Source organism: Tubulanus polymorphus, chromosome 8, assembly GCF_964204645.1.
Source record: "Tubulanus polymorphus chromosome 8, tnTubPoly1.2, whole genome shotgun sequence".
NCBI classification, from domain to species: Eukaryota; Metazoa; Nemertea; class Palaeonemertea; order Tubulaniformes; family Tubulanidae; genus Tubulanus; species Tubulanus polymorphus.
The window spans coordinates 6,245,375-6,260,020 of NC_134032.1; the positions used below are offsets into that span (position 1 = coordinate 6,245,375).

The following is a 14,646-nucleotide window of genomic DNA, read 5'->3' on the forward strand; positions in this document are numbered from 1 at the left end:
TGTGTCGGTTTCAACCGTAGTTATACCCATTAAATGATTCGGGGTAATGGCAACTACTGTTGTGTCTTCACATGACGATGTAGTCAGTGGTCGGCTGTTCATAATCCATTCTACTTTGACAAGAACGGTCCTCAGTTCTTCTTCAGATAGTGTCTGTCTATTTATCAGTCCGTACATAATCTTTCGTACAGACCTGATTTGTCTCTCGTAGTGACCTCCCATGTGACTAGACAACGTTGGATTAAATTTCCATTCTATGTCATCTTTTGTCAATTTTTCTTCAATGAGTAACTGCTTGTTCATTTCAAGTAAGTCGTTTCGCATTTCTTTACACGCTCCGATCCAGTTTGTACCATTGTCGGACCGTAATATCTTCGGTGTGCCTCTTCTATTAACAAATCTACTTATGGCTAGTAAACACGACTGGATATCCAATCTACGCGCTAACTTAAGGTGAATTGCTCTTGTAAAGTTACATGAGAACAACACTCCATACCGCTTCTTTTCACGCCGTCCGATTGTCACGAGCAATGGTCCTAAGTAGTCGATACCCGAATTTTCGAATGCGTGCGTAGCAGATGTTCGGTCTTTTGGTAAGACTCCCATTATCTGCGTCTCTAACCGTGCCTGGTATTTTCTACATATGACGCAATCTTTTAAGAGTTTTCTTACGACATTCATCAGGCCAATTATCCAATACTGCTCTCTCAATTTCGAGATAGTATGGTTCCTTCCAACATGACCTTCCATACAATGGGTTCTACGGATAAGTTTCCTGACCAACGGCTCTGATCCGGGCAGTATAATCGGGTGTTTACCCTCGTGTGGGAGCAAACTATCATTCAATCTTCCACCAACTCGTAGGATGCCGCACTCGTCGATCTCGGGCATAGCTTTCTTATGGGCTACTCTTCGATACGGGTTGGTGTCGGTTTAACGCTTTCAATTCATTCGTAAAGTATTTTCGTTGAATGGCTCGAATAACTGCTTGTTTAGCCTCCCGTCTTATATTCACAGGACTTTGTCCGTCGGACGATTTCTTTCCTACCACAATCTCAACAAAAGTAAGGATCTTCTCCCATTCAGATAATCGATTCAATATTTCGATTGTGGCTTCGACGCCCTCAATATCGGTCAATGGTTGCTCATCCGTGATGATGCGATAAAGCGTCGGCTGTGAAGACGTTTCTTCAACTGGCTTATCTGTTTCCGATTAACGCTAAGTATTTTGGTCCTTGTTGCCACAGAGTACCAGCTAGTTCTTTCGCGTTTCCTCCTCTGGACGCAATATCCGCAGGATTCTTCTTTCCTGGGACATGTTTCCAGTCTTCGACATGGGTAAGTGTTAAGATCTTTCCAATTCGGTTCCCGACGAAGACTGACGTTCTAATGGTGTCACTTCTTAAGTAATCCAGGACAATTCTACTGTCCGTCCAATTGGTGCTTTTCTGTAGTGGTAGTCGCAGTTCTTTCTTGAGCTTTGCTGTTGTTCTAGCTCCTAGCTGCTACTAGCTCTGCTCTTGGTATGGTTTCTCCTTTGAGAGGATTTACCCTCGATCTTGCATAAACCAACTTGACTTCTGTTTTGTTCGTGTTTTTGGTTCGGATGTAGGCGACAGCTCCGTGTGCCTTTTCTGATGCATCGCTGAACACATGAAGCTGGTATGTGTCACTAGTATGTGGGCTGTGACTGGTGATGCATCTTTCAAATTCAATTTCGGTTACGGCTTGAGTCCCGTCTCTCCATCTCATCCACTGTTTGAGTTGTTCATCGGGAATCGGGTCGTCCCAAGTCAGCTTCAGCTTACAGAGGTTTTGTGCTAGTATTCGACAATTAAGTATCCATGGTGACACTAGCCCTAATGGATCAAATTGTTTGGTCATATTTGATATTAGTTCTCTTCTTGTCTTAACGGTCTTCAAATCTGGTGCTCGATAGGTAAGTTTGTCGGTTTGCGGTTTCCACTTCATTCCCAGGGTGGGCAGTTCGCTGTAGTCTTCCTTTCCTACGTTTATGTCGCTTCCTGCAACAGCTTTCCGATCCTCGGGTATGTCGTCCAACACTTCTGGGTGTGTACTTGCGTACTTTCTCAATGGAAAGCCGCAGCGATCGGATGTTTCATGAACAACCGTCACTTCTTTCTATGCGCTCTGCGCATGCGTCCAGGAATTCAGATTATCGTCGACGTAGAATGCCTGGGTTGCTGCTTTACAGATCTCTTTATCTTCATGGCGCGACTGTTCTACTAAGCCGTGTCTTAGTACGTGGCACGCGCTTGCTGGTGACGGTCTAGAACCAAATGGATGCACTGTCCATATCCACTCTTCGGTATTTCCTAATTCATATATCCATAAGAGTCTGTACCAATTCCGATCTTCAGGGGCTACTTGAATTTGATGAAACATTCCCTGAATGTCGCTGCTTACTGCGACTGGATATTCCCTGAATCTTATCAGAACTCCATCTAGTCTGTTGTTGAGATCAGGTCCTTTCATCAGAAGGTCATTCAAGGAGATGCCGTTTTGCTGCGCTGATCCGTCAAACACAATTCGTAGTTTGGAATTGCGGTTTTGGTTCGATACTCCATGGTGAGGTAAATACAACTTTTCTCTTACTTCGATTTCTTCGTTCGGGACCCTCTCGATGTATCCCTTCAGCCATCAATCTACTATTGGGTATTGGTGGCAACGGCCTTTTAATTGGGATTCCTACTTCATAGCGATCACCAGTGTAGTGTGTGACAGCTTCTATTGTTTGCATGAAGCGTTTTTCTTCTGGAGAGATTTGAACCTCTTCACCAAGCGGCCCGTCATCGAACACTCGGGAGAAATGTGCATTAATGTTCTTGTTTAGATCATCTATTGAAATTTTATTGACTGAGGTGGATCTGTTCGCCGACTGACCCCTCTGGACTGGCCCAAGTAGTGTCCAGCCAATTGCTGTTCGCATAGCATACGGTGCTTCTCGTTCTGTGGGAATTATCTCAATTGGTCGTATTGCTTCCGGTACATTCTCGCCTAAGAGTAATCCGACTGGAGCGTTTACAAATTTCAAATCGACTTTTCTCAACTGATGATACTTCGAGACATCCTTTACGGTTGGAATTTCCTTCCTGTTAATAGTTACGGTGGGATGGGTGTAGAGCTCGTGGAGTTTGACCCAATTCCCTCCTGCTAGGCCTCGTACTTCCAAGTTTCGGATCTTTCTCGCTTCAATTTCGCTGCTTGTCTGTAACATGGTAGACAGATCTAATGTCGTGGCTTGTCCTCTCAGCCCCATCTGAAAATCCATGAGAGGATTCAAAATGGCGGCGGTGTTGGAGTCGCTTCTCCGTCACTGATATGGTTTTTTGGATTTTTACCTCAATTCTCAGTTAGCCGCAAGTTTAAACATGGATCTAAAAAGACCTCTCACGGTCGTTTGTTATGGTGGAAGGATTACGGAAAGTGATATCCTATCAGCCCTGGGATCTAAATCAGTTCGAGTGCGTGCGATTCAAATCACAAAAGCTTGTGGAAGTGCTTCCACACTTGTTCAGTGACGAAATTTACTCTTTTCCATCGACCTCTATAGATATCATTTTCGGTCGTTAAGCTTGTGTCGGTTTCAACCGTAGTTATACCCATTAAATGATTCGGGGTAATGGCAACTACTGTTGTGTCTTCACATGACGATGTAGTCAGTGGTCGGCTGTTCATAATCCATTCTACTTTGACAAGAACGGTCCTCAGTTCTTCTTCAGATAGTGTCTGTCTATTTATCAGTCCGTACATAATCTTTCGTACAGACCTGATTTGTCTCTCGTAGTGACCTCCCATGTGACTAGACAACGTTGGATTAAATTTCCATTCTATGTCATCTTTTGTCAATTTTTCTTCAATGAGTAACTGCTTGTTCATTTCAAGTAAGTCGTTTCGCATTTCTTTACACGCTCCGATCCAGTTTGTACCATTGTCGGACCGTAATATCTTCGGTGTGCCTCTTCTATTAACAAATCTACTTATGGCTAGTAAACACGACTGGATATCCAATCTACGCGCTAACTTAAGGTGAATTGCTCTTGTAAAGTTACATGAGAACAACACTCCATACCGCTTCTTTTCACGCCGTCCGATTGTCACGAGCAATGGTCCTAAGTAGTCGATACCCGAATTTTCGAATGCGTGCGTAGCAGATGTTCGGTCTTTTGGTAAGACTCCCATTATCTGCGTCTCTAACCGTGCCTGGTATTTTCTACATATGACGCAATCTTTTAAGAGTTTTCTTACGACATTCATCAGGCCAATTATCCAATACTGCTCTCTCAATTTCGAGATAGTATGGTTCCTTCCAACATGACCTTCCATACAATGGGTTCTACGGATAAGTTTCCTGACCAACGGCTCTGATCCGGGCAGTATAATCGGGTGTTTACCCTCGTGTGGGAGCAAACTATCATTCAATCTTCCACCAACTCGTAGGATGCCGCACTCGTCGATCTCGGGCATAGCTTTCTTATGGGCTACTCTTCGATACGGGTTGGTGTCGGTTTAACGCTTTCAATTCATTCGTAAAGTATTTTCGTTGAATGGCTCGAATAACTGCTTGTTTAGCCTCCCGTCTTATATTCACAGGACTTTGTCCGTCGGACGATTTCTTTCCTACCACAATCTCAACAAAAGTAAGGATCTTCTCCCATTCAGATAATCGATTCAATATTTCGATTGTGGCTTCGACGCCCTCAATATCGGTCAATGGTTGCTCATCCGTGATGATGCGATAAAGCGTCGGCTGTGAAGACGTTTCTTCAACTGGCTTATCTGTTTCCGATTAACGCTAAGTATTTTGGTCCTTGTTGCCACAGAGTACCAGCTAGTTCTTTCGCGTTTCCTCCTCTGGACGCAATATCCGCAGGATTCTTCTTTCCTGGGACATGTTTCCAGTCTTCGACATGGGTAAGTGTTAAGATCTTTCCAATTCGGTTCCCGACGAAGACTGACGTTCTAATGGTGTCACTTCTTAAGTAATCCAGGACAATTCTACTGTCCGTCCAATTGGTGCTTTTCTGTAGTGGTAGTCGCAGTTCTTTCTTGAGCTTTGCTGTTGTTCTAGCTCCTAGCTGCTACTAGCTCTGCTCTTGGTATGGTTTCTCCTTTGAGAGGATTTACCCTCGATCTTGCATAAACCAACTTGACTTCTGTTTTGTTCGTGTTTTTGGTTCGGATGTAGGCGACAGCTCCGTGTGCCTTTTCTGATGCATCGCTGAACACATGAAGCTGGTATGTGTCACTAGTATGTGGGCTGTGACTGGTGATGCATCTTTCAAATTCAATTTCGGTTACGGCTTGAGTCCCGTCTCTCCATCTCATCCACTGTTTGAGTTGTTCATCGGGAATCGGGTCGTCCCAAGTCAGCTTCAGCTTACAGAGGTTTTGTGCTAGTATTCGACAATTAAGTATCCATGGTGACACTAGCCCTAATGGATCAAATTGTTTGGTCATATTTGATATTAGTTCTCTTCTTGTCTTAACGGTCTTCAAATCTGGTGCTCGATAGGTAAGTTTGTCGGTTTGCGGTTTCCACTTCATTCCCAGGGTGGGCAGTTCGCTGTAGTCTTCCTTTCCTACGTTTATGTCGCTTCCTGCAACAGCTTTCCGATCCTCGGGTATGTCGTCCAACACTTCTGGGTGTGTACTTGCGTACTTTCTCAATGGAAAGCCGCAGCGATCGGATGTTTCATGAACAACCGTCACTTCTTTCTATGCGCTCTGCGCATGCGTCCAGGAATTCAGATTATCATCGACGTAGAATGCCTGGGTTGCTGCTTTACAGATCTCTTTATCTTCATGGCGCGACTGTTCTACTAAGCCGTGTCTTAGTACGTGGCACGCGCTTGCTGGTGACGGTCTAGAACCAAATGGATGCACTGTCCATATCCACTCTTCGGTATTTCCTAATTCATCTATCCATAAGAGTCTGTACCAATTCCGATCTTCAGGGGCTACTTGAATTTGATGAAACATTCCCTGAATGTCGCTGCTTACTGCGACTGGATATTCCCTGAATCTTATCAGAACTCCATCTAGTCTGTTGTTGAGATCAGGTCCTTTCATCAGAAGGTCATTCAAGGAGATGCCGTTTTGCTGCGCTGATCCGTCAAACACAATTCGTAGTTTGGAATTGCGGTTTTGGTTCGATACTCCATGGTGAGGTAAATACAACTTTTCTCTTACTTCGATTTCTTCGTTCGGGACCCTCTCGATGTATCCCTTCAGCCATCAATCTACTATTGGGTATTGGTGGCAACGGCCTTTTAATTGGGATTCCTACTTCATAGCGATCACCAGTGTAGTGTGTGACAGCTTCTATTGTTTGCATGAAGCGTTTTTCTTCTGGAGAGATTTGAACCTCTTCACCAAGCGGCCCGTCATCGAACACTCGGGAGAAATGTGCATTAATGTTCTTGTTTAGATCATCTATTGAAATTTTATTGACTGAGGTGGATCTGTTCGCCGACTGACCCCTCTGGACTGGCCCAAGTAGTGTCCAGCCAATTGCTGTTCGCATAGCATACGGTGCTTCTCGTTCTGTGGGAATTATCTCAATTGGTCGTATTGCTTCCGGTACATTCTCGCCTAAGAGTAATCCGACTGGAGCGTTACAAATTTCAAATCGACTTTTCTCAACTGATGATACTTCGAGACATCCTTTACGGTTGGAATTTCCTTCCTGTTAATAGTTACGGTGGGATGGGTGTAGAGCTCGTGGAGTTTGACCCAATTCCCTCCTGCTAGGCCTCGTACTTCCAAGTTTCGGATCTTTCTCGCTTCAATTTCGCTGCTTGTCTGTAACATGGTAGACAGATCTAATGTCGTGGCTTGTCCTCTCAGCCCCATCTGAAAATCCATGAGAGGATTCAAAATGGCGGCGGTGTTGGAGTCGCTTCTCCGTCACTGATATGGTTTTTTGGATTTTTACCTCAATTCTCAGTTAGCCGCAAGTTTAAACATGGATCTAAAAAGACCTCTCACGGTCGTTTGTTATGGTGGAAGGATTACGGAAAGTGATATCCTATCAGCCCTGGGATCTAAATCAGTTCGAGTGCGTGCGATTCAAATCACAAAAACTGGTGAGTGTAGAATTACGTTCAAGGACACGAGTGCAGTTGAGGATTTCATAAAAAATCCACCGAACATAAGAGACCGCACGTTAAAAGTTGATAAAGCTGACGATGTACAAGATGTTACGAACGTTACAATTAAAGATGCACCAGTTGAATTATCAGATGCGTTCATTGCCTCCCAATTATCGACATACGGTGAGGTAATAAATGGGAGTATCAGAAGAGGGAAAATAAAAGACACCGATATTTTGAATGGCTCTATTTATGCTAAATTGCTTAAAGTGAAAAGTATAATTCCAGTTAATTCAAAATTTGGAAGATTTGAAGTCCGACTTTACTGCGATAATAATAAAACGCAGTGTGTGTATTGCGGTGAAACGGATCACCAGTATTATCGTTGTCTCTTGCGTACTCGCAAACTCTGTTTTAAATGTAAATCTCCAGACCATCTAGCAGCCAATTGTCCATCTGGCGTTTTATGTTTCTACTGCCGTAAGGAAGGGCATAAAAAATCAGAATGTCCGATATTACAGGGGTTGGAAAAAAGACTAAATTTTGACGACGACATAACTGATCATCAATCATGTGAGGACAAATCACATTCCACAGTTAAAACTCCTACTCATACTCAGTCTACCGTCACTGACATGTCACCTGCAGAGAGCCGCACCGCTAGCTCGACAATTGTGCCCCCGAAACATATTATTATGGGTGACTCGAACTGCTCTCGCCTGATGTTTACAGATATTCCGGAAAGCGTTCACGTGTGCAGCGTTTCGGGTGCAACGGCCCATGATGTAAATAAACTTCTCCAGAAAGTGGACCCGTCTATTGAAAATGCGAAAATAAAATCGATAATCTGCCATCTAGGGACCAACGACATGACTCGAAACAAAGACGATCATGACCAAACAATCCTGGATATGTCAAAAATGATAAATATCCTTCGAAATACATTTCCCAGCGCTCAAATTAATGTATCTAGTATACTACCGCGTAAAGGAAAAAGTAAGACCGCGCTAACCTACAATGACACTTCTTCAAAGATCAATAACTATCTTCGAAAGCTATGTGACAGTGAAAATCATTTGAACTATATAGACAATGATTTGGTATTCCAACCAAATTTTTCAGTTAACCAGTCGTTATTTGATTCAACTGATAGGTCAGGAATCCATATTGGAATCGATGGTGCCAAAGAACTTACACAAGTCTTTCTTCGTGCATTAACACCGGATCAGAATAAAAAACGAACCAGAAGTCAGACATCATCATCCGATATTAGCCCAACTGTTCACATGGCCAAAAAGGACAGAATTTCAGTCCCGGATGATTTACCGATAACATCAGTCTAATAATGCTACCTATTAACGAGTATTATCTACCCTATACTTATTCATCATCGACATCTTTAATAATAACAAATGTCAATACTTTGATGTAAACTCTACTGTAGAGTTTGAAAAGCAACATTTTTCAATCTGTGCTTTAAACATTCGTAGTTGTAACAGAAATTTTGATACATTTTCATATTTTTTGAGCAATTTAAAAACTGACTTTTCTATTTTCGGGTTTACCGAAACCTGGACTAGCGAACTTCATGATAATGGCAGGCTGTATAATCTCCCAGGTATGAAAAGTGTTTTTAAGTGTAGAAAAAATTGTCAGGGAGGAGGTTTGGCCCTATTTTTCAAAGAAAGTTTTAATGTGAAACTTAGACCAGATCTATCCGAGGATAGAAATACTTTTGAATGTCTATTTATTGAATTGATTCTTGAAAAAGAAAAAAATAAATTAATTGGTCTGATCTATCGACCACCCGGACAAAGCATAAATGGCTTTAATAATGAATTAATTCCACTTTTAGTGAAACTTAATAGAGAAGACAAAGTATGCTATCTTATGGGCGATTTCAATATCGATTTACTACAAGTTAACGCCCACAGACCAACTGATAACTATTTAGAAAATATGACTTCATTTGGGTTCATTCCATTAGTTGATAAACCCACAAGAATCACTCCCACATCCTCGACGCTTATAGATAATATTTTTTGTAACGATATTCGCCATGTGTTTAGTACGGGTATTATTTGTACCGATATTTCGGATCATTTTCCTATTTTTACTGTCTGTAATCACGTTGAGCCCAAAATTGACCAAGAGGTGACTTCGAACAGAAACTATTGTGAACGTAACATTTCAAAATTCAATAGAGCTCTTCTGGCCACTGATTGGTCGGATATCTATAGTAATGCAGACCCGCAACTCTCATACAGCGCATTTAACACTAAATTCATGGAATTATATAATGAATGTTTTCCTTTTTCAACTCCCCGTAAAATAAACGAAAATAAATTACATAAACCGTGGTTATCATCTGGATTATTGAAATGTATTAAACACAAAAATCGCTTGTACAGAAAATCTTTGCGTAATAGATCACATTTGAAAAATTATTTGAATTACAAACGTACCTTGTCTCGTACACTCAAATATGCCGAGAAAAAGTATTATGAGACTAAATTACTTGCAGCCAAATCCGACATGAAAAAATCATGGAATATCTTAAACAGTCTAATTGGAAAATCTTCCAATGATCGGTGTAGATAACCTTGCTCTTTCAAAAGGAACGGTGTCGTTGTAAACGGCTATGAAAATATCGCTAATGAATTTAATTCTTTCTTTGTAAATATTGGTAGCAACCTAGCCAATCAAATACCAGATACAGGTGTCCACTTCAGTGAATATCTGACAGATCCAGTAAATGAAAACTTTTTCTTTTTCCCAACCCACCCTGATGAAATCAGTCAGATTGTAAATGATTTCTCACCCAGCAAAGGCGCTGGTGCTGATGGTTTCTCTGTAAAAGTAGTTAAGAAAATAATTGATTCTGTAAAATACCCGCTAACTCATATATTTAACTGTAGCTTAAATTCCGGTATAGTGCCGGCTGAACTGAAGGTAGCGCGAATACGTCCACTCTATAAAGCTGGCAATAATGACTCTTTTGATAATTACAGACCGATATCCGTACTGCCTTGCTTTTCTAAAATTCTCGAAAAGATAGTGTATAATCGATTAACCGAATATTGTAACAAGTTTCATATCATTCAACCAAACCAGTTCGGCTTTCGAAAGAACCATTCAACTGCCATGGCCTTAACATTGATAACTGATGAAATTTCACAAAATTTAGAAGAAAACAAATCAACTATTGGGGTATTCTTAGATTTATCAAAAGCCTTTGACACCGTTGATCACGAAATCTTATTAAGAAAATTATGTTTTTATGGAATAAGAGGCATCTCTAACAACTGGTTTGAAAACTATTTGAAGAATAGAAAACAATTTGTTCAAATTCAAAATTATAAATCCTCGTTATGTACCGTTAAAACTGGAGTACCCCAAGGCTCAATTTTAGGTCCCTTGCTTTTTTTATTATATGTAAACGACTGTATTAAATTTTCTAATGTGTTAAAACTTATATTGTTTGCCGATGACACAAATGCCTTTTATAGTGACATTAATTTAGACAGATTAGTACGTACAGTAAACATTGAATTATCAAAATTGTATACCTGGTTTCAAACAAACAAGCTGTCATTAAATGTAAAGAAGACGTCATTTATGGTGTTCGGTAAACTATTGAAACATAACTTGAGAATATCAATTAACAATATAGAGATCAAACAAGTCAATGTCACAAATTTTCTTGGAGTCTTTATTGACAGACATTTAACCTGGGACGATCAAATAAAATCAGTTGAAAAAAAAGTTTCTCGAAGCATTGGTATAATAAATAGAGTAAGACATAAGCTGCCAGTGAGTTCTCTTCGTACCCTTTATTTGTCGCTTATTGATCCTTACCTCCAGTATTGTAACTTAGTTTGGGGACGAAATTTTGAAAATAAACTTCAGCCATTAATTGTATTGCAAAAAAGAGCTATCAGGCTAATTTCTAATTCCTATTATTTGGCGCACACTGACCCTATATTCAAAGCTTATAATATCCTCAAGCTCAAAGATATCAATAAACTTCAGCTAGGTACTTTTATCTACAGATCTGTCCACTCCGAATTACCGAAATCATTCGAAAATTATTGGAACCAAAATTTTCAAATCCACAGTCACAATACTCGGCGACGTCAAGATTTACAAACACTTTCTTTCAATAGTCTAAGAAGAAAATTTTCAGTAAAAGTATCCGGCCCTTTACTTTGGAATAACATCAGTGAAAATCTAAAAAACATGGAAAATTCTAAACTGTTCCTAAGAAATTATAGAAAGCAACTTTGTGCTTGATTTTATCATACAGTTATTCGAACTAAAATTATTGTTTTTGGAATATTTCAGAAATAACTGGCTTATTAAATGATTATATCTTAATCAAGCTGTTATCATAGTTTACTTTGATTGCATTTTGTGTGTTAAGGGTTGACTGTGAGCATATTATTTTCTTTATTGCATTTCTCTTTTTTTCTTTTCTCTTTTGAGGGACCTGTTTTATACAAACTATTCCTTAGTTTCTACAGGCCCCTCCAGGTCTAATTTACTGTATTTTGTATTATGCTTTGTACACTATGCTGTAAATTATATTTGAAAAATAAAGTGTTCAAATCAAATCTTTTTAGCCAAAGTATCAGTGATAAAGCTGGCCCCGGCCCCAGTATCAAGGAACGCTTTCGTAGCAATTTCGACTCCATTGTCCAGACTACGAAGTCTCACCGGTAATACAGCCATAGCTATAGTCCCTTGAGACCAAACTTTTCTTGAGTTAACAGGTTCAGGTGCATCGTGTGCCGCTTGTAGGCCATGCTTCGTTGGGTCTACTTTGCTGTTTCCTTATTTCTTCATTACCAGACAATCTCTTATCATGTTCTAGGCACTTGTAACATCGGCATAATTTCTTCAAAATTTCATTTCGATCAGTTCTTGTCAATCGCTTCAATATCCAACACTCCTGGAGCAAGTGATCTCCCTTGCAGTGATGGCAGTATTCATTTCGTTCATTGGACGCTACATTATATAGGGGTCTTAGATTTGGTCGCTATTCTTCCATGTTGATTTAGCTTCATCTTCTTGGGTCGGTCTAGAACCATATCGTGGATTTGAAACCACTTTGGCCTCAATATCATATCATATTTATTTTCTGAATAATTTACATCAATGTATAAAAGATATAAAAGATATATAAGACTTACATTACAACATACATGTACATACGTATATATATACATATATATATATATATATACATAATATATATATATATATATATATATATATATATATATATATATATATATATATATATATATATATATATATATATATATATATATATATATATATATATATATATATATATATATATATATATATATATATATATATATATATATATATATATATATATATATATATGTATATATGTATGTATATACATATATGTATATATGTATGTATATATGTATATCCATATCGATATATACTGATGTAAAATAACAGCAGGGCAACCCGAAAAAAGCAAAGCTTGTAGTATGTTCACATGAGTTAGTAATTGTCTATGATGGAATTCTTTAGATTTCTTTTAAAAGAACAGAAATTTTTAGATAGTTTTAACTTAGGATTCAAAGTGTTCCAAAGTCTTGGACCTTTCGATCTTAATGAGTTGTAACGAAGGTTGGTTCTTGAATATGGGATTACGAAATTGATACCAGTACTATTTCGAGTGTTGTGGTTGTGAATTTGCGAATTAAGTGAAAAGAAATCATCGAAGGCTTTAGGGACATCATTTTTATTATATAAGTACATGAACTAGCAAATTTGTAGTTTGTTGATATCCTCTAATTTCAAAAGTTTGTACTTTTTGAATAAAGGTGACGTGTGCGCTAAGTAGCCGCTTCCATTAATCGCTCTAATCGCTTTCTTTTGTAATACCACTAGACAGTTAAGATTAGTAGTGGTATTATTTGCCCAAGTCATGTTACAATAATGAATGTAAGGATGAATAAGAGAATAGTACAATTTTAGAAGAACGGACCGTGGAACATAACGTGATAAGCGTCGGATGATACCAATACCTTGTGCCACTTTCTTCGCAATATTTTGTATATGGGCTTTCCAATTTAAATTATCATCAATTTGGACACCTACAAATTTGGTGTTACTTTTTGTAAAGGTACATCACCGATATATATTCGGAAGTCCTTTTTTTTCTTAGCTCTACTAAATACCATGAAATGTGTTTTGTCAAGATTTAATGAAAGTTTATTTGACTTAAACCAGACGTCCAAGTTTGCAAGTTCAAAATTGACAGTTTTCTCCAAAATTCTGTACTCTTTATGGGAAGCAAAGATATTAGTATCATCCGCGAACATTATAGTCTGAAAAATGGCTGACGCATTGGGACAATCGTCAATGTACAAAATAAAGAGAAGAAGACCCAAGATCGATCCTTGCGGGACTCCACATATTATTTTCATTCGATTGGATGTTTTATCTCCATATTTTACACACTGAAGTCGGTTACAAAGATAATTTTTAAACCAGATATTAGCTAAACCTCTGATACCATAGTGTTCAAGTTTGCTTAATAGTATTGCATGATCTATGGTATCAAAAGCTTTAGATAAATCTAAAAAAATACCTAAAATAGTCTCTCCACAATCCAATTTATCAATTAAGTTATCGATTATTTTTGTTAGGGCATATGAAGTAGAATGTTTTTTCCTAAACCCAAACTGGGAGTCTGAAATTACATTATGAGTTTCAAGAAACTCAATGACACGGCAATACATGATTTTTTCTGAAATCTTAGAGAGGCATGGTAGGATTGAGATGGGGCGATAATTTGTGAAACTTGCCTTATCCCCGGTTTTATAAATTGGACAAACCTGAGCAATTTTGAGAGCACTAGGAAAAACGCCAGATACCAAACTAAGATTAAAGATGTATACTAAGGGATCAGAGATAAGATGGATGACCTCCTTTAATAATTTCTGACTAATATTATCAACTCCAGAACTATTCTTTGATTTAAAAAGTTTAACAATATTTTCTATTTCTAATTTAGTCACTGGAGCAAGGAAAATTGTGTCTTCAACTCTGTTTTTCAGATAACTCTTGAAATCTTTGTTTGTATCTGGAATTTTATCAGCTAGTTTTGGGCCGATATTTATAAAAAAGTCATTGAAATTATTAGCTATATCGAGGGGGTCAGTAATGAATTGATCATTGTGTCTGAACTTTTCAGGAAAATCTGACGATTTTCTTTTATGTAATATAGAATTGATTAATCCCCAGGTCTGCTTGGAATCAGTCCCTATAGTTTCAAACTTTTGCATGTAGAAATCTTTTTTGCCACGCGTATACATTTGTGAAAACAGTTTCTGTATTTAGTAAACACTGATTTTGATTCAGCTGACCTCTTCTTAAGCGGTTCCTGAACTTCGCTGAAAAAGCTGAATCACTGAAACGCTGAAACGCTGAAATAAAAACGCTGAAATTTCAGGGAATTTCCGAAAAACGCCGAAATTTC

The 14,646-nt window shown here is 38.8% G+C and overlaps 1 protein-coding gene across 1 annotated transcript; it reads right to left on the bottom strand.

Annotated features, from left to right (window-relative positions):
• Positions 1–3,501: 3,501 nt before the first annotated feature.
• LOC141910300 (uncharacterized) lies at positions 3,502–6,876 on the bottom strand. The gene is given in 4 exon segments (XM_074801031.1): positions 3,502–4,473; positions 4,476–4,501; positions 4,504–4,771; positions 6,784–6,876. Coding segments are annotated over 4 exon segments (1,359 nt in total).
• Positions 6,877–14,646: the final 7,770 nt, after the last annotated feature.